This window comes from Eurosta solidaginis, chromosome 3, assembly GCF_040869045.1.
Source record: "Eurosta solidaginis isolate ZX-2024a chromosome 3, ASM4086904v1, whole genome shotgun sequence".
Lineage (NCBI taxonomy): Eukaryota > Metazoa > Arthropoda > Insecta > Diptera > Tephritidae > Eurosta > Eurosta solidaginis.
The window spans coordinates 75,536,720-75,557,388 of NC_090321.1; the positions used below are offsets into that span (position 1 = coordinate 75,536,720).

General features: G+C 35.1%; 1 protein-coding gene and 1 long non-coding RNA gene across 2 annotated transcripts in view; both read left to right on the plus strand.

The window, feature by feature from the left end:
* LOC137243987 (uncharacterized) overlaps nt 1-20,669 on the plus strand; it is a 54,947-nt gene that overhangs the window by 28,974 nt on the left and 5,304 nt on the right. The gene's annotated exons all lie outside the window — the stretch shown is intronic.
* Adsl (adenylosuccinate lyase) lies at nt 10,523-12,287 on the plus strand. Its single transcript, XM_067772365.1, has 2 exons — nt 10,523-10,750; nt 10,827-12,287. Exons 1-2 carry the CDS (start codon nt 10,616-10,618, stop codon nt 12,132-12,134), a joined length of 1,443 nt encoding a protein of 480 aa, XP_067628466.1. The 5' UTR covers nt 10,523-10,615; the 3' UTR covers nt 12,135-12,287.

Genomic DNA, 20,669 nt, shown 5'->3' on the forward strand with positions numbered 1-20,669 from the left:
GAAATGGTTTATGGTGAGACGATTCGTTTGCCATGTGAATTTCTTTCTTCGAGTTTTGGACATAAAATTTCCGATGATACAAGCAGTTTTCTTTCAAGTTTACGTGAATTTATGTCGCGCTCACGTCCACTTCCAGCATCAAGACACTGTCAACCTGGAGTTTTTGTTTTCAAGGAACTTTCGAAATGCATTTCTTAAAGCACTCCAGCCTCCATACACCGGGCCGTATGAAATAATTAATCGTGATAAAAAAACAGTCACACTCAAAATTCGAAATCAACCAACTAAAGTCTCTATTGATCGTGTAAAACCAGCTTTTGTTATTCAAGATGACATTGTTTCAACACCTATTCCTACTTCTACATCAGATCCTGTTTCAACGTCTGTACCTGCTCCTGTTCCTACAAATGCACCAGTTCCAGAATGCACGACCCGGTCTGGCAGGAAAATTCGATTTCGAGAAATTTTGGATTTGTAGCCAAATTCTCTACCAAGGGGGGTAGTGTGGCGGTGCAGTTCAAGTTTTCAGAACAAAAGTGTTGCTTAGCAACTAACATTTACATTTTATATTGTTCAACAAGTTTTCATAGTTGAGTCAGTCATTAAATATTTTTCATTGTGAAATAATAAAATACATTTATATTTAAATTTCAATAGGAAATATTTATTCTTTATCTTCCTATAGATTTAAATTGATTCAAATAATTGGAGTTTTTTCTAAAGCTTAAAATTATTTTCTGTTCGCTTGGAAAAGATTCCAATTGGAAAACGAAAACCAATTAAGCGAGTTTATTTATTATTAAAATACTTACTTTTCTTTATATGAACTGTATTAATTTAAGTTACAATTTCATGTGCATATATAATAAGGGATGTCGTGATACGATTGCTGTTGGAATTAGATTTCAAACCAATCAATACTTCTGCTAAGGGTTGCAGAATTATTGCTGGAATGATTAGATTAAAACAATAATAAGTCTGACTCAATTACTAGTCCTACATTTTTAAATTCATATTTTACTTTACTTTATTACTTTCAAATTCAATTACGACAGCAATCGGATTTCACGACACCTTTGAATATTCTTGATCTGAAAAAAAAGAGTAAATCTAATCTGAATTTCTAATTAGCTTTTAGTTGTAGATTTAAATTGATTCAAATTATTTGAGTTTTTTCTAAAGCTTAAAATTATTTTCTGTTCGCTTGGAAAAGATTTCAATTGGAAAACGAAAACCAATCAAGCGAGTTTATTTATTATTAAAATACTTACTTTTCTTTATATGAACTGTATTAATTTAAGTTACAATTTCATGTGCATATATAATAAGGGATGTTGTGATACGATTGCTGTCGAAATTAGATTTGAAACCAATCAATACTCCTGCTAAGAATTATGCAGAATTATTGCTTGAATGATAAGATTTAGAACAATAATAAGTCTGACTCAATTAATAGTCGTACATTTTTAAGTTCTTCAATTACGACAGCAATTGGATCCACGACACCTTTGAATATTCTTGATCTGAATTTCTACTAAGCTTTAAGTTGTAGATTATTCAAATAATTGGAGTTTTTCTAAAGCTTAATATTATTTTTTTGCTCGCTTAGAAGAGATTTCAATTGGAAAACAAAAACCAATTAAGCGAGTTTATTTATTATTAAAGTTCTTCTGTTTTATATGAACTGGATTAATATAAGTTCCAATTTCATGTACATATATAATAATATTGAAAATAATAAATATTGAAAATTCAATTTTTTTGGTTCATATTTTCTTCATATGGCTGCTCCAGGTTAAGTAAATCTACAGGTAAAATTCACGTTATATGGCGGTTATATAAATGGTAAAACCGCAGTAAAATTGATTGTCAAATGACTCGAAAATGTAGAGTGAAATGACGGAAAAATGACCGCCATTTGACGAGCATTGTGACGTGTGTGAGCAGCACAGTACTATGCTCACATCCTATAGGTGGGAGCGGAATGCACGATCACATTAATAGGAACGAAAAGGAAAATTTGATCACAAAACCTAATCCGCCCATGCAAAAATGACTATGAATATAACCGCTGCAGAAAGTCACAATGACCGTAAAATGACGTGGAGCGTTTTTGCAGGGTAAAGTGTATCGTGTTTTTTCTTTGGCTTCCTTGTCTATAATTTTCGTGTTTGCAAAATCAATCATATGCTTGTGTGTTGTTGCGTGCTGTGAGAGAGCTGTGTTTTGTTTTTGCTTCCTAATATCAGCTTCATATTCGGCTATTCGCGTGCCCAATGCGCGCTTAGTTGTGCCTATGTAAATTTTATTGCAATTTTCATCGTTCTTTCATTTGCATTCTATTCTATAAACCACGTTGTTTTGTTGTTCTATGTTGAGTGGGGTTTTTGTTTTTGTGAAACATCTCGATAACGTGTGGTTAAATGGGTAGGCTATTGTGATATTTTGCTGTTTAATTATGTCTTGTGCTAGATTTTCTGTTAGCCTGGGAATGTGAGTGACACTATGGTATTGCTTTGTTTCTTTATTGGTTGTTGTTGGTGATTGATTTGGGGTCTGTTGCATTTCATGTAATTTGTATTGTATTAGGTCCGATATGAGGTGGTTTGGGTAATTATTTCTTTTCAGCGTCATTCTTATTTTCTGTATATTAGCGTCATGAAATTGGCTATGGCTTATTGTCAAAACTTTGTTTATAAAATTTTTGGCAGTATTAATTTTGTATTTTCGTGGTTGCGCTGATAGGAAATTGATTAGGCGCCCAGAAGAACCAATCAAATATGAGGCCTTTATTAACTTTATGTATGCGTTCATCTAGGAAAGGAATGCTATTGTTTTCTTCCATTTCCATAGTGAATTGAAGTCTACCGTGGTATTGGTTTAGTGTCTTTAGTATTGAAGTTGCGTCGTTTCTTTTGATAATGGCAAGTATATCGTTTTAGTAATAAGCCAAATATTTATTTTATTTTTAAAAATTTATATTTGTTTATTTTTGAGTTTTAAATATTTTAATACTAATTAGAATTTTCTTGTTTGAAGTTATTCAAAAAGTTTTAAATTAACACGAAAACTCAATTAAAAATTAAAGTAAAGAGTACAAAGTAGTTAACACTATAGTATTAAAATATTTAAAACTCAAAAATAAACAAAAATAAATTTTTAAAAATAAACTAAATATGTGGCTTATTACCCCAGCCAACATTTTTTGAAAATTTGTATCAAAAAATATTCAAATATCATACCCCCCTATGATTGAAAACGTTTAAATTTAAAAGTATTTTTTATTCGAATATCAATGTTTCGTCGGGAGAAAAGTGTACCTTAAATGTGATTATTCTTGAATAATCATTTATGATTCATATTTCTAAACACTTTTTATTCATCTTTTTATCATGGTTTAATTATACAAGGTTACCCATGTAGCGCAATGTGACCCTGTACTTTTCACCTTCCAAACTCTCACATTGCTCCTAAAAACTTAAGGTGTTACTTCTTTTTAAACTCCTTTCAGAATATCGAACAAAAATTATAAAAACGTATTTTGTTTTTTTTTAGAGAAAAGGTATAAGTTGGATACACTTATATACTTTTGATAGTTTATTTTGTTCTCATCCGTTAAAAAATAAAATATTTTTCTTGTATTGCCAAAATTTGTTTATATTTTTGTTTTATGTATTAACATTTCGTTAAATCTAAATTTTGCGTCCCCGTCAATAACACGATTACTTCCATGAATTCGTTAATAAAAGATCTTAACGTTTGAAATTAAAGCGAAAATTATAAAATGACGCTCATGTACACTGGCCCATGAGGATATCGATTCCCGATGAAGATGTGCCCTACGAAGAAGAGACCGAAGGCGCCAAATTGTATTTATGGACAAAACGCCACGTATTTATTATTTGAAATTTGTACAATGCTTTGCGCATCTATAGACGACGCTAGTTGAAATAATGCCTAGAGGATGCGGAAGAGTGTATTTAGTATTTAATAGATGTAGGACGTTGAGATGAAGCTGCACAATGCTAAGCTTCGCGGCGGACAATGAAAATGTTTTGTCCAAACACAGAAAATCAAATCAGTTATTGAACAAATTCTGTGAAGAATATTGATTGTTGAATGCAGGTGCCTATACGCAGTGGGCTTAGGCGCTACACCTACCAACTTGGCTATTTATGTAACACTTTAGCCGATTATTATGAACTTTTTGGTTTATTTTCTCGTTTCAGTGAAATATACCTATGAAGAAACCAAACAAACCGTGCTATATACGTGATTGGCATAAACGTGTAAAGTTCTATGGAGACATGAAATTATCATTACCAGTGCAGTCTGTTGGGTGCTCTTTACTGTACACTTAATATAAATAAATAAATTCAGTTCCTGTGTTTAAATACAAAACAGTTGTACTTTTGAGTTATAAAAGGAGTTGACCAACGCAATTCAACACTTGCGATCGAGCAATTTCTTCGACTTTATTGCGTTGGTCCATAAAGAAGTTGCTGTTTATTCATATTCATGTTCATATCTTTATTAAGTCAATGGTAAAAGACCCTACTGACTAGATTTACAATGTTATTATAAATTAACTTAAACCCAATTAACAGTGAGTTCAAGGAACAGTTGTATTTGTTCGGTAGTAAGACTCAATCAGTAACTTAAACAAAGGTCTTGAGATCGTGAAGTCAAGATCCAGATTTCAAGAAATCCGATTAAACTCTTCAAGTCCTCTAACGAGAGGTGCAAAATTAAGATAATTAGATCTCCTAACTTCAATGTAAAATATATTATAAGAACGGAGGGTTCCATTGGGAACATTGAAACAGATTTGTCCAAGAAGAGCCAGCGATAATGTCGAAGATAAACATTTAATTTTGAACAGAACGTCTGGCTTCGAGCGGCAAAATGTTTATAGGTAATTCAACACTGCGCCTCCTGGCTAGTTTTGCAAATACGATGCTTACCCGGGTTTTTCAATGCGAGCTTAAACTCGAGTTAAAGTTGACTAGAATGTAACCTTGCCTTTTTGCTCAATAACATAAAGTTTTGCGCATCATCTCTGCTTAAGCGGCTGAAGTTGTAGGATAAACTCTAGTCAACTTGAACTGGAGTTTAAACTCTCACTGAAAAACGGGGCATTAAATTCATAACCTTCGTCAGATATTATTATAACAATATTAGTAACTTCAATCCACACCGCTTTGTAAAATTTTAATACCTTTTTGAAAACGGGATTAAATTCTTCCCCTTTTTCCTCTCCTTCTTAAAAACAACCATGAGTGCGGAGTGTCACATTTTAAAAAAAGCTACATCTGGAGCCTCTTGTAATTGAATCATGCTTTTTATCATACTTGATATCATTGGAAGATTGTACTTTACTTCTTTTGCAATAACATTTGATTACTTTTTACAGTCATTTTTTGATCACATTTAAGAACATTTTTCAATCATATTAAATGATGGTTTGGAATCATTTGGGAATACTATTGTGACGCAGTTTTCCATCATATTTAATACATAACTAAATACTATATAAAGGTCATATTTCATCAGGGGTGAGAGCATCTGGAAGCTCGGAAATAAGCTTTTTGAACCGAAGGTAGTAATTAACTTGACCGTTGTACACACACACGACTACAACATCCAACATCATCTATGATTATCATCTTAGATTATGGTAACGATGTCACTTTAAAAATCACGATTTTACTATGTCTCATATCATTCTTTAAATATAACTTGATGTTTTTGGCAATAATAGCTCATTGGGGATGTTGAAGCCGGGTCCAGGCGTGTCGATCAAGCTTAACTTACCAGCGGTTCAAACAGCTTACAACTTACGTACATCGGTTCTATCCAGTAGGTCCTTTCTGGGAAGCCGCATCTAGAGAAATGCTAGAAGACATCTTAGGTTAGGAGGAGCATTCGTATTACTTTTAGTCTTGAATATGTTTTGTATATTTGTAATTTTTTTGGATTTTATGATTGAAAAAATGTGGGCTAATGAAGATAAATCAGATTTTCAATGAGAAGTATAGTTTTAACAAATATAAAGTTATCATTTATTCAAGAAAGATAGTCTGAATAGATTGAGAAATTTGATTGAAAAATGATTTTAAATTTTTGATCACCGAAGGTAAAGAAATTAAATTCAAAAATGATTCCAAATTGTGATTGAAAATTTATTCTCAGATATTGATCATCAAAAGCAAACAAGTTTTATTATTCTCTATGTTCATTTTTATAAAATCTTAAAATTTATTCATCAAAGTTATTCGAAGGTGATTTCAAAAACTGATCGAAAAATGATTTTCAGTTTTTGATCATTAAAAGGAATCTTATTTTATTATTTATTTTGTTCAACTGTATGAAAACTCAGTATTTAGTCGCAAGGAGTAATCAAATTGTGTTGATATGAAGGAAAGTTCAAAAATGTATCATTTAAATGCTGTGTGGGTACTTAATTTATTTTTAAAAATTTATTTTTGTTTATTTTTGAGTTTTAAATATTTTAATACTAATTAGAATTTTCTTGTTTGAAGTTATTCAAAAATTTTTAAGTTAACACGAAAACTCAATTAAAAATTATTTTAAAAATTAAAGTAAAGAGTACAAAGTAGTTAACACTATAATCGTCCACATACTTCACCAAGAATTTTATGCTCTTGTGGTGTTTGCTGAGCTCCGAGTATGTATTATTTAGAAGATCGTCCATTATAATGTGGGGGAAATAATAGTCCATTTTTGTGATTTAGTCCTTTTTTCGATGAATTTTGGTCACAAATGAAAACGTGGTGCGGCAACCGTGGTTCCATATCAGGTTATCAGTGTTGCCAACTCTATTAGTGACTCGTATGGGAACAGAACGTCACGAACATTGTTTACTATATAGTTTGGCAGCTTAAGTAGAGGTTATGTTGCGAATAGAGTGGAAGGCAGTGGACTAGGCAGTCGAATGTCATATAATGAAGCAATGGTGTTCGGAGATTTTTCAAAGTTAAAAAAAAATGATATAAGCTTTAATATAAATAAAACTATTGTTTTAAAAACAACAAAAACGCCATACATATTCTGTATACATAAATTTGTAAGGATTATATCACTTTAAAATTTGAATTAAATAATCTAAAGTTTTTTTTTGAAACTGAGTCGAGAACTGTGCGTGTGAATGTGCGAATTTTCACCGATCAGCTGTTAGTTGCGCTACTTGGTAAAATTTACAATGGTCACGAAGTAGTGATGGACGAAATGGCGATTTCGAGCATCAGTGAAAATAGATATGGCTATTTTTAAATCGCGGCTGTTTTTTATAGCTATAGCGATCGCTCTGTTTTAACAAGTGATTCTATACAGATACAGCGATTTTGAGTTATCAGTGAATATAGATATGGCTATTTTTTTACAGCTATGGTGATCGCTTTAATTTATCTTTAATAAGCGAATCTGCAATTATTTGAATATTTGGATATAAAAAATGAATATTTAAGTTTGTTTACCGGAGTAGATTGAATGTTATACATTAATTTAATTTAGTATACAGAATATATGAACCAAAATTGGAATAAAAGGAAAAAAATATGTACATTTTATTGTAAACTGATGTAATGTGAAATTCTAATTTTCTGAGATATTATGATACAATATTATTATCTGGATGACGACATTATGTTCAGTCTCGTATTACACTCAATGAGATGAAACTAGCTAAAATAGATATCTATGCATCTTTGTTTTATAAATTTTCTGAAAGTTGTATTTGGCTGCATAATATTTGTATAGTAAAGTGAATCAATTTTTAATGAAAAATATAGAGGAAACATATAGCAAATTCTTCAAACTATTATAAAAATATTCTTTAGCAAAAAATTAGCCACCCACTTCAGTGCCCTAGAAATTAGCCGGAGAATTCAACCATATACAAACCATATGACAAAGCTTGAATTGCATTCTCCCAAAAAACTCAAATTTTGAGTTAATATGTTTACAATAAGACGAGTGATATATGTTTCTACAATTCTTTTATTTTTCCATCAAAAACACAAATTTTATAAAACTGTCAACGGCTACAGACTAGAAGTATTAACTTATGAATAACACGTGCATTAGTTTCGGTAACGTTTTACAAGACGGTGCGCCACCTAATTTTTATGGAAATTTATCAAAGGCCGTATCAAAAGACGCGTCTCGACCTCCGTTTTAAGAATCCGAAAGCGAAAATTAAATTTTTTTTCTGTCAAACGATATAAGCAAAAAATCGGTTCAAATTTCCATGTGGTTGTTTTTTTTTTTCCACATTTGTGGTACACACACACACACTAATGCAGAAAGGTGTTCTGCGCGCATTTAGTTTTGATCCCCAAACCGGTGTCGGATCCACCGAAGGCCGCCAACCCTGAAAGGTGTACTATGCAAAAAAATTGTGGATCGGGCCCCATATTTCGGACCCTCCCGGGGTGGTTTTACGGTTTTTTTTACTTAAAACGGAGGTCTAGACGCGTCTTTTGATACCACCTTTGAGAAATTTCGACAAAAAATAGGTGGTGCACCGTCTTGTACAACGTTACCTTAGTTTCATGTCCGAATCAGTTTTAGCAAGCGTAAAATATGCTATTGGTTTTTGTTTAAGCCAACGTCCCATCTTATTTCTATACTCTCCTGTGTTTGCGATTCTTTTAAATTTGTATCGTATTGTTTCTAGGCGCACAAGTGGCCCAAAAACTTTCTGGTATTGAAAACCATCTTCATAACGCAATAGCACTTGTGATGGTTCAGTATCTATACCTGGCTAAATCTTGAAGTGTTGCATCAATATTTTCCTTCCATAATTCCTCCAATTTGTTTATTTGTCGTGCACGCAACTGCTCTTGCTCGGTAGGTACCTTAACCAACCACGACAAAAACGAACGATCAGTTATAAGTAGCTTCCGTTGTTCTTGATCCCAATTCATATCTTTTCAAAGATTTTTGCGCTGCACATGGTTGACTAAAATTTAAATTTATTGGTTTAAATATATACAGTTTTTAATATTTACTCCATTTTCAGCTTACCGGAAAAACACCACTACAACAGAATCAGCCTGTGCTGGAATGAATCCTAATACAAATACATTACGTACGCCCCCAAGAGTAACATTTTATACTGTTTCTCCAAGTGGACCTTCAGAATGTAGGGTGACTTCCCTACGTTTAGCCCTCACCGAATGATTAACAATTTGGGATCCAGATGTGCTTGTTGTTGTTGTTGTTGTAGCGATTAGGTTACTCCCCGAAGGCTTTGGGGAGTATTATCGATGTGATGGTCCTCCGTCGGATACAGATCCGATACGCTCCGGTAACACAGCACCATTAAGGTGCTGGCCCGACCATCTCGGGAACGATTTATATGGCCACATTGAACCTTCAGGCCTTCCCTCCCTCCCCACCCCCAAGTTCCATGAGGAGCTTGGGGTCGCCAGAGCCTCGTCTGTTAGTGAAACGGGATTCGCCGCTCGAAGGTGAGGTTGACAATTGGGTTGGAGAAGCTATATATTGCGCTACACAACCCCTTGAATCCCTCCAGATGTGCTTCCACGCCCATTGCAAAACCATCTTTTGCAATTATTGCACATTACTTCGTCGTCGAAATTGTTGTTGCACAAGTTTGCTTTGTTCCATTCGCCGTTTCCACAATTTCTCTGCACAAAAAGCAGCCCTTACTTACCACTATCTGCTGACGAGAAATTTGTTTCGTTGTGTAATTCTTAAGTCAACTATACCGATTTTTCGATAATAACTGGTAAACTTTTGTAAAAGTATATTCTTTCCAATTTTCGAGAAAATTATTCCTTTTTGTATCCAATAAACTTTTTTGCTCAGTCCGAAAGTAAAGCACACAGATGACTAGTGATAAACGATATTTCACTATCGATGATTGCATCGCCGCTATCACTATTAGTATTAGAATTTCATGCTGAAGGAAAATAACCAATCGCTATAATCGCTATTGGCGATATTCTGCCAGAGGTGATTGTCATTAAAAAGAATCAAATGAAGGAAAATCGCCAATCACTGATATATTTGGATTGCAATAGCTATAGCTATTAGCGATTTGTCAATAGCGGCGATGCAATCACCAATAGCGAAATATGGTACCATCACTATCATTGTTTACTATATAGTTTGGCAGCTTAATTCGAGGTTATGTTGCGAATAGAGTGGAAGGCACTCGCAGGCCGTGAAAATAGGCACTCGAATGGAGTGGAATGAAGAACACTAGGAAGACCAGAGTTGCATTGGATCAATCATTGCATCAATATTAAAGATAAATTTAGAAAAAATAATTAAATACTTGAGTAGCAGCAAACATTTTCTTTCAATTACTGCAACTAAGGTGTCCTAGATGCTATATATTCCAAAATTCTTACATTTTATGTCTGTTTAAAAATTTAACTTCAATTTCCCTAAGATTTCCGTAATATGGCCATTAGTGGTGTTTGTGTGTGTGTGCAAATTTTGAGCGATCAGCTGTTAGTTGCGCTACTTGGTAAAGTTTACAATGATCACTATCACGAAGGTCAAGAACTTTACTGCGGTTATCATTAGAAGTTTATGAGGGTGTTTAAAAATTAAAAATAATATGGCTGATTATTGTGGATATAGATCCCCGCTGTCCTCGCGTTATGCCAGCAAAGAAATGCAGTTCTTGTTTAGTGACCAGAATAAGTTCGCAACGTGGAGAAAGCTGTGGGTGTGGCTAGCAAAGGCGGAACAGGTACCAACATTTTCTTCATTATCATGTATGTATATATATATATACATATGTATGTATATTACGACTTTTATTCCAGTCGCTCGGCTTGAATATATCTGATGCCCAAATCGCTGAAATGCACGAGGCGGTGAATGATGTGGACTTTGAGGCAGCCATCGCAGAAGAAAGCTTAACTAGGCACGACGTAATGGCTCACGTTCATCTGTTTGCCAAACAATGTCCTGCAGCTGCGCCTATAATACATCTAGGTGCTACATCATGTTACGTTGGTGATAATTCTGACATTCTTATAATGCGCGATGCGTTAGATCTTCTGCTTCCTAGGCTAGGTGCTATAATATTCTGCTTAAAGAACTTTGCAGTTAAATATAAGTCATTACCTACCTTGGGTTTCACTCACCTGCAACCTGCTCAACTGACAACAGTTGGAAAACGTGCTTGTCTATGGATTCAAGACTTTCTTATGGATGAACGTGCCTTAAGTAGATGCCGAGAAGATTTACGTTTCCGTGGTGTAAAGGGTACAACCGGAACTCAAGCCTCTTTCCTACAACTTTTTGATGGCGACTGTAAGAAGGTGAAGCAGTTGGATTTAGAAGTAACAAAACTGGCTGGTTTTACGAAGTGTTATACAATTACGGGTCAAACATATTCTAGAAAAGTTGATGTTGAAGTAGTAAGTGCCTTATCTAGTTTAGGCACAAGCATTCATAAAATGTGTACAGATTTGCGGTTATTGGCTTCCATGAAAGAATTGGAAGAACCATTTGAAAAAACTCAAATCGGCTCGTCAGCTATGCCCTACAAAAGAAATCCTATGCGTTCAGAGCGCTGTTGTGCACTGGCCAGGCATATGATAACACTTTTCTCTAATGTGTCTAACACACACGCAACGCAGTGGCTAGAGCGTACCCTTGATGATTCTGCTAATCGGCGGATAACTTTGTCGGAAGCTTTTCTAGCAGCAGATGCGGCATTGCTAACACTACTTAATATATCCCAAGGACTAGTAGTATATCCGAAGGTAATTGATCGGCACATATCACAAGAACTGCCCTTTATGTCTACAGAAAATATAATTATGGCCATGGTCAAAGAGGGTGGTGATCGACAAGTATGCCATGAGAAGATACGTGTATTGTCACAAGAGGCCGGAACTCAAATTAAACAACATGGAAAAAATAACGATTTAATTGAACGTATTCGGAAAGATCCCTATTTTGAACCCATTCTTGACAAACTTGGTGACATTCTAGATGCTCAAACATTTACTGGGCGCAGCAGTGCACAAGTGGATGACTTTGTCATTGAAGAAATCGAGCCGATTTTGGAAAAGTACCGGGAGCTAATAAAAACTACACAAACCGTCCCATTATATATATAAATACTATATACGTATGATGAAGTATTCTCGGAACAGCTCGGGATATTTCGCAGTAAATCTATGAAGTGATAAAATTTCATAAAAAGGATAATCAAATGTAAATATTATCATTATATAATATCAGATATACAAGATTTTAAAACTGGACAGAAATTGCATTATAGGATTGATTTGTATTATAGCTTAGTGGTTTCACAACTGAGTTCAGTAGTAAACGTTATCAACGTTATGGTCATAAATGTATAAGGGTAAAATTTAGAACAGTGGCCGACTTCTAATACGCGTCCAAAAATATCGGGAAAGGTTTCAAACCACGCGTTTTAACCTCAGCATCAAAAATCCGATGTAAAAAAAATTTGCGTCGTTCAAATGATATTAAGGAAAACCCTTATAATGTCCCAGACCCCTCCGATTCGCTTACCAAGGCCGCGGGTTGTATGTACCCGAGCGACTCGTGATTTTCCTGACTAAGGGCTGTAATTTCAGTGTACTCCTATTTAATTTGTTGCGTCCCTCCCACAAATTGTAATTACGACAGGATGACACTCTTAATACACGTCCAAAAATATCAAAGGGGTATCAAAAGACGCGTATTGACCTGTTGCTGTTGTTGTTGTTGTAGCAGAGCTTCGCCCCATCCTCTAACGGAAGTCCAAGGAAACTTGCAGTGTTAACAGGGGTGGACCATAATGAGAGGGGTGTTAGAGACGTTGGTTCCACATTACAATTAAAGAGATGGTTGGTGTCATGTTTGGACACATTGCAATCGGGGCATACATTTTGGTGTCGGGGTTGATTCTGGATGGGTAAGAGTTTAACCTGTTGTTGTTGTTGTAGCGATTAGGTTACTCCCCGAAGGCTTTGGGGAGTGTTATCGATGTGATGGTCCTTTGTCGGATACAGATCCGATACGCTCCGGTAACAGCACCATTAAGGTGCTGGCCCGACCATCTCGGGAACGATTTATATGGCCACATTGAACCTTCAGGCCATCCCTCCCTCCCCACCCTCAAGTTCCATGAGGAGCTTGGGGTCGCCAGAGCCTCGTCTGTTAGTGAAACGGGATTCGCCGCTCGAAGGTGAGATTGACAATTGGGTTGGAGAAGCTATGTATTGCGCTACTCAACCCCTTGAATCCCAGTTTAACCTGTTACAGTATCCAATTCGAAGTTGAGCTAGAGTGACTCGCGTTTTCCTGGGGAGTATGCGTTCTTCTTCCGCAAGTCTTGGGTACTGTTCTTTGAGTACTGGATTCACCGGGCAATTCCTGGCATAAAGGTCCGACGCCTGTTTGTGGAGTTCGCTGAGGACCTGCTTGTGTTTTTTGGCTTCATACGGCTGAGTTTTCAGGTGGCGTATTTCCTCATAATGCTTACGGAGATGACTCCTTAAGCTCCTGGGCGGTGTTGGCTCATCAATCAGAAGTCTGTTTGGATGCCCAGATTTCTGGGTATTCAACAGGAACTGTTTGGTTAGCATCTCATTTCTCTCCCTGATCGGAGTGCTCTCATTATGCAGATAGTGTTCTGGGGAGTGGGGATGGTGTTCACGAGTGCAAAATTGCTTCATTCTGCGCATCTACGTCACACTTGACTGCTTCAGCGAATGAAAGAAAGAAAACAACAAGAGCTAAAGGAAAATAAGGTAAAAATTGCTCATAAAAAACAGCTGAACTAATGTTTACATGCGCAATGCGCCACCTTCTAATATTCCATCATCATCACACTTATTTCATTCACAATGCTACCAACTTTGTTGCATTAAATCATTATTTACTATATAGTTTGGCAGCTTAAATTGAGGTTATGTTGCGAATAGAGTGGAAGGCACTCGAATTCAGTGAAAGAGACACTCGAAGGGAATGGAATGAAGAACAGAAGGAGAAGCAGAGTTGCATTGGATTAATATAACTTCAATCAATGCATCAATATTAAAGATAAATTTAGAAAAAATAATTAAATACTTGAGTATAAGCAAACATTTCCTTTCAATTACTGCAATTAAGGTGTCCTAGATGCTATATATTCCAAAATTATAACATTTTATGTCTGTTTAAAAATTTAACTTAAATTTCCCTAAGATTTCCGTAATATGGCCATTAGTGATGTTTGTGTGTGTGTGTAAATTTTGAGCGATCAGGTGTTAGTTGCGCACTTGGTAATACTGTTTTTACACAGAAACTTAATGATCTCATTTCACCTTCTAATGAAATCGTAAATTTTTTGCTTCCTACGATGACGTAAAGATTGATACTCAAATTTATGTATTTTCCTTTGTTCGCTCACGCATGTCCGCATGTTCCCAACGACATCCTATAATCATGAAAAAGGACTCAAACTGGGAAAGCTTCGGACACCTGGTACAGAACAAAAGAACATACAGCAGATACCATTATGCATGTGAGACAGATACATAATTCTCAACAGAATTTTATGTATGCGAGAACAGTTTATCCGATTTAATCATGTTGTCACTACTGACTGTCATATCAAAGAGGATAAATACAATAAGAGGCGTCACTCGTTATTGTTTTGGCAAAGAGGTTACATTCTGAAACTAGTCAGGCCTTTCTGGAAAAGTTCTCAGATTTTTAAATGGTTTAAAAGAGAGGGATGTAGTTATATTAGGTGATTTGAACATAGATATAATGCAGTTGAATGCGGTATCTGAAAGCTACCTAGCACTATTGGCCAGTCACGGTTTTACATCGTACTTAAATGAGCCGACAAGGAACTGTTCTGGCACTTGTCTGGATCATATTTTTTGCCGTCTTAGCAGCTTGCGTGCGTGCACTGGTATTAATTTGGAACTAGGTATTACAGATCACAGTATGACTGGTGTCAAACTTGAGTTCCATATGAAAAAGAAAGATTTAACGAGCAATACAAAAACGAATATGATAAACTATTCCATGCTTAATGAAAAGCTGCTTTATGAGGATTGGGTTGTTGTCTACGCTGAGAAAGATATTTCAAAAGCATACTCTCTGTTTATAAATATATTGCATGGTCACATAGAATTCTCTAGTTTCACTTGTGCTCGACGTAAATCCAAAACCAAGCTTAAACCCTGGATGCATTCTGCCCTTTTAAAAAGTATTAAATTGAAAAATAAGTTAGGTGTGAAGTGTAGAAAGCATCCAAGAAATCTTGCGCTTCGATCTCGTTACAAAAAGTTGTGCAAAAAATTAAATAAAGACATAAAATCACACCGAGATACTTATTTCCGGAGTAGACTATTGAGCTGCCATGGGAACACTAAAAAAGAATGGGAAGTTGTAAATAGCATTATCAACCGAAATAGCTCTGGTAGTGAACGGGTTATTGCTCTGAATAATTGTGGCAATATGATTGACGACCCCTCTGTTTTTGCTGATATTTTTAATGATTTTTTTGTGTCTGTTGGTCAATGCAATACTTCTTCCTGCAACTGCATCATGTCCAGTGGTGACGCATCTATTTCTAGGTGCAGTTTTATGTTTGAACCCTTCACAGGCACTGAGCTCCTTGCAATAATAAAAAGTCTAAGCAACTCTGGCTCTAGTGGATACGACGGTATTTCAAATAAACTTCTTAAAAACATAGCCCTTAATATGCTGGACGTACTAAAGCATCTATTTAATACTAGTGTTTTTACAGGAATTTTCCCCGATGCCTTGAAATGTGCAATTATTATACCCGTGTTTAAAAAGGGTAACAGGGAAGATAAAAATAACTATAGGCCTATTTCACTTCTATCCTCTATATCTAAGGTCTTTGAAAAAGCTCTTAAAAATCGAATTATGCAGTTTCTAGAAAGCAGGAGTTTTTTTAGTCCAAGGCAGTTTGGTTTTAGAGCAAACCGCTCTACTGAAGATGCTCTACTAGAATTCTGCTCTTTTATTTATCAAGAGTTGGACAATAAAAAAAATTGCGCTGGTCTTTTCGTAGACATAACCAAAGCTTTTGACACGGTAGATCATGCTATTTTAATAAATAAATTGTATGATGCCGGTTTTCGAGGATTTGTACATAAGTGGTTTCAATCATACCTTTCTGAAAGGGTACAATGCGTCAGAGTTTGCGGAAAGCTGGGGAAGACTAATCCAATCACGAGAGGGGTTCCGCAAGGCTCCGTGCTCGGTCCCATCTTATTTTTAATTTATGTTAATTCAATTTTTGATATGCCCTTCTTGGGGGAAGTCACTGCATTCGCAGATGATCTTGCGATGGCCTATAGTTCTCCTAACACCTTTGATTTGATAAGTAGTATAAACCATGATGTACATCTACTGAGAACTTGGTTTGCAAAACATAAGCTCGTCGCTAGCAATAAGACCAAACTCATGAGTTTTAGTCTAAATATAAAAAAACCACCGGATGTAAGTATTGTTTTTCATTCTGCGATTTGCGAGCGATTTGCTTTACATGACAATATGTGCCAAGTTTTTCAGTCCGGTACCTTCGCCTCGCTTGTGGCCTGTAGTAAGTACTGCTTCACGATAGACTATGTTGATGAATTTCAGTATCTGGGTGTAACGGTTGATAAGAATATGAGCTGGGGTAACCATATATCCCGTCTAAAAAAATATCTTCAATTCTCTTTGCGTTGTCTTTATCATCTCAGAACTTCCGGTTCCAACAATCTTCTCAAAATAGTTTATTATGCGGTCTTTCATTCTAAATTAAAATACGGAATCAGCTGCTGGGGTGGCGCCACCCTTAACAAAACCCAGCCGTTACTAGTATTGCAAAACTATGCTGTTCGAAAAATATCTAATGTTAACCGGCTGCATCCATCGAGAGAACTTTTCAGAAGTCTAGGGATTCTCCCAGTCAAGGACCTGTATTATTTCAAAGTTTTAAAAATTTTTTTTATTAGATGTGGCTATCTGCAAAGTATGAGGTCGGAAACATATAACCTGAGGACAAACTCACAAACTAGAGTCGTTGTACCTTCGACCAGAACCACACATTCAAGCAAGTTTTTCACAATTGTTTCACGAAAACTCTTCAATATACTTCCCACCGAAATACGTACTTTACGGAATCTTCGGCAATTTACAGAAAGTGTTAAGTCCTTCCTCTTAGGCCTCGCACACAATGAAATCGAAGTTTTGCTTCAGCCAGCTATATAAACCGTTTATAATAACTAATACTTCATAATTTTAATTGCTTTTCCTTTCATTTACCCATGGGTTTGTTGGAATTTTAGCTGAATCTTTTTATATACTATAATTAAATTAAACAACCATTTATAATTTAATCACTTTATTTAACAGTTCACCCCACTGTATTTTTTATATTTGCTATAATTGACATTTGTCACTATGCTGAATTGGCATACAAACGTCTTAACTTTTCCTATATCTACTTGTACATATATCCCATATATATAAGATTAAATTGTTTGCTTTTACGATGTTATTTTAATATGTACATACATAGATATAAGGAAAATGCCTAATAAATGAATGAATGAATGAATACAATAAGAGGCGTCATTCGTTATTTTTTAGGCATTTACTCGATGTATACTGAGAGGTAGTCGCTACTTTTTTTTTGGGCGAGATGTTTATAAATGTCTTCTATACATTTTCGTGGGGCATTTGTGTTTATTTTTCCGACTATATTTAATTAATTTATTTAATTCTCTTTCCAAAAATCACAGTTGCACAAGGGGCCTACGCGGCATGTATAAATGCGAGACAATTAAAAATGTCCCTCTCAGAAAACATTCGGCATCAATTTTTTCAATTTCCAGCGAAATACTCGCCACAAAATAACGAGTGACGGCTCTTATTGTATTTATCCTCTTTGGTTTTGGCATTTACTCGATGTATACTGAGAGGTAGTCGCTACTTTTTTTTTGGGCGAGATGTTTATAAATGTCTTCTATACATTTTCGTGGGGTATTTGTGTTTATTTTTCGACTGTATTTAATTAATTTATTTAATTCTCTTTCCAAAAATCAGAGTTGCACAAGGGGCCTACACGGCATGGATAAATGCGAGACAATTAAAAATGTCCCTCTCAGAAAACGTTTGGCATCAATTTTTTCAATTTCCAGCGAGATACTCGCCACAAAATAACGAGTGACGGCTCTTATTGTATTCATCCTCTTTGGTCATATGACAATCAAATGATTATCACGGTTGTTTTGTTATTTTTTAAATTCCGCAATTTTCAACCGACGAAAACCATATAAAAAATAAGTTTAAAAAATGAAAAAGAGAGCATTTCAAAGCTCCATACTAAAAGAAAAAAAATCGAAAATAATATTAAAAAATACCAAAATGGGGCGCACTCAAAAAATTGATACGCGAAAAATAATAGTGGTTAGTGGTGATTCATTTTTAAATGTGTTTCCGCATGAGGAAAGCGCTCTTCTGTTGTTTTGTTATTTTCTGAATTTAAATTGAACATTCTGAACTCGAATTCTTATAAAACTATTTATTTTAAACAAATAAGAAACACGTATGCTTTTATCGTGTACAAAATTAAAAACGTAATGAAATAAAGTAAATAAAAAGCAAAAAGCATTGTTTCATTTTTGGCGGAATACAACAATGGTCATTTATGATAGTATTAGAGTCAAACCTGATATCTACAGTAAACTATCATTTATGACACTTTTTGATAGTTAGAGTGTCAGCACTGATCCAGGAAAAGGAATGAGTGTAAGCAGTACGGCTATATACTTAATCAGTAGGCCATGTTGGTGTATAAGAAGGAGACAAAAACTCACACGTACACAGTTGTTTACATCACATTTGCGCAAGTCCCCTTAAGTTTGTGATAGAAAGTTTGTATGAGGCGCTGATCGTTAGGTTGACATTGCTGACAATCAGATGATAGTCATATGATAGTCAGTATTCTTGTAGGGATAGTGTACCCTACAAGAAACGCTGATAGTTTTACTAATACACTCACACTTGTAATTGACAATGCTGATCCTGCGATGACGTAAACATTGATACTCAAATTTATGTATGTTCCTTTGTTCGCTCACGCATGTCCGCATGTACCCAACGACAGCCTATAATTATGAAAAAGAACTCAAACTGGGAAAGCTTCGGACACCTGGTACAGAACAAAAGAACATACAGCAGGTACCATTATGCATGTGAGACAGATACATAATTCTCAACGGAATTTTATGTATGCGAGAACAGTTTATCCGATTTAATCATGTTGTCACTACTGACTGTCATATGACAATCAAATGATTATCACGGTTGTTTTGTTATTTTTTAAATTCCGCCATTTTCAACCGACGAAAACCATATAAAAAAATAAATTTAAAAAATGAAAAAGAGAGCATTTCAAAGCTCCATTCTAAAAGAAAAAAATCTAAAATAATATAAAAAAATACCAAAAGCTGTCGGAATGTGTGGGGCGCACTCAAAAAATTGATACGCGAAAAATAATAGTGGTTAGTGGTGATTCATTTTTAAACGTGTTTCCGCATGAGGAAAGCGCTCTTCTGTTGTTTTGTTATATTCTGAATTTAAATTGAACATTCTGAACTCGAATTCTTATAAAACTATTTATTTTAAACAAATAAGAAACACGTATGCTTTTGTCACGTACAAAATTAAAAACGTAATGAAATAAAGTAAATAAAAAGCAAAAAGCATTGTTTCATTTTTGGCGGAATATAACAATGGTCATTTATGATAGTATAACAGTCAAACCTGTTATCTACAGTAAACTATCATTTATGACACTTTTTGATAGTTAGAGTGTCAGCACTGATCCAGGAAAAGGAATGAGAGTGAGCAGTACGGCTATATACTTAATCAGTAGGCGATGTTGGTGTATAAGAAGGAGACAAAAACTCACACGTACACAGTTGTTTACATCACATTTGCGCAAGTCCCCTTAAGTTTGTGATAGAAAGTTTGTATGAGGCGCTGATCGTTAGGTTGACATTGCTGACAATCAGATGATAGTCATATGATAGTCAGTATTCTTGTAGGGTACCTATACAAGTGTGTCAACTAAGCGATAAACGTCTAAACTACAAACAGCCTCGCTCACCTGATGCAAATCTCAGGTCTAAAGTTGCATTTTTGGTACAGAAGAGTACTTCAAGCTGAGTTGCATTTGATAGTTTAATAAAACTTTGTAATATTTACAGATGAAATAGTTGCATATATTTCCGCGGAATTAAGAATACTAGAAGATTTGTAGCCTGTAACAATGCGGAAACATACGGAAAGCAAAATTTATTTAAATTAGAGTCAAAATATGAAGCGCCACAGGTGTAACATGGAAATTTTTCACTTCTAAAGCTGTTTACACAAATGCATAAGGGCAAAAAATATAAACGCTTTGGTCGATCAAAGCAAAGATAACGTACGGCGTTTCATTGTTTTTCTTGTGGCGTTGTCAAAGCGTAGGCACACAACCAAAGCATTTATGTAAATTTTTCGATACTTCGCCCGACAGATGAATTAATAAATGCAACACAACCAAAGCGTATGTGTAAATCCGCCTTAATTTTTGTAGCTGCGAAGGTCTCCTGCAAATAAAATGGTGCTGTAAGTGCAAA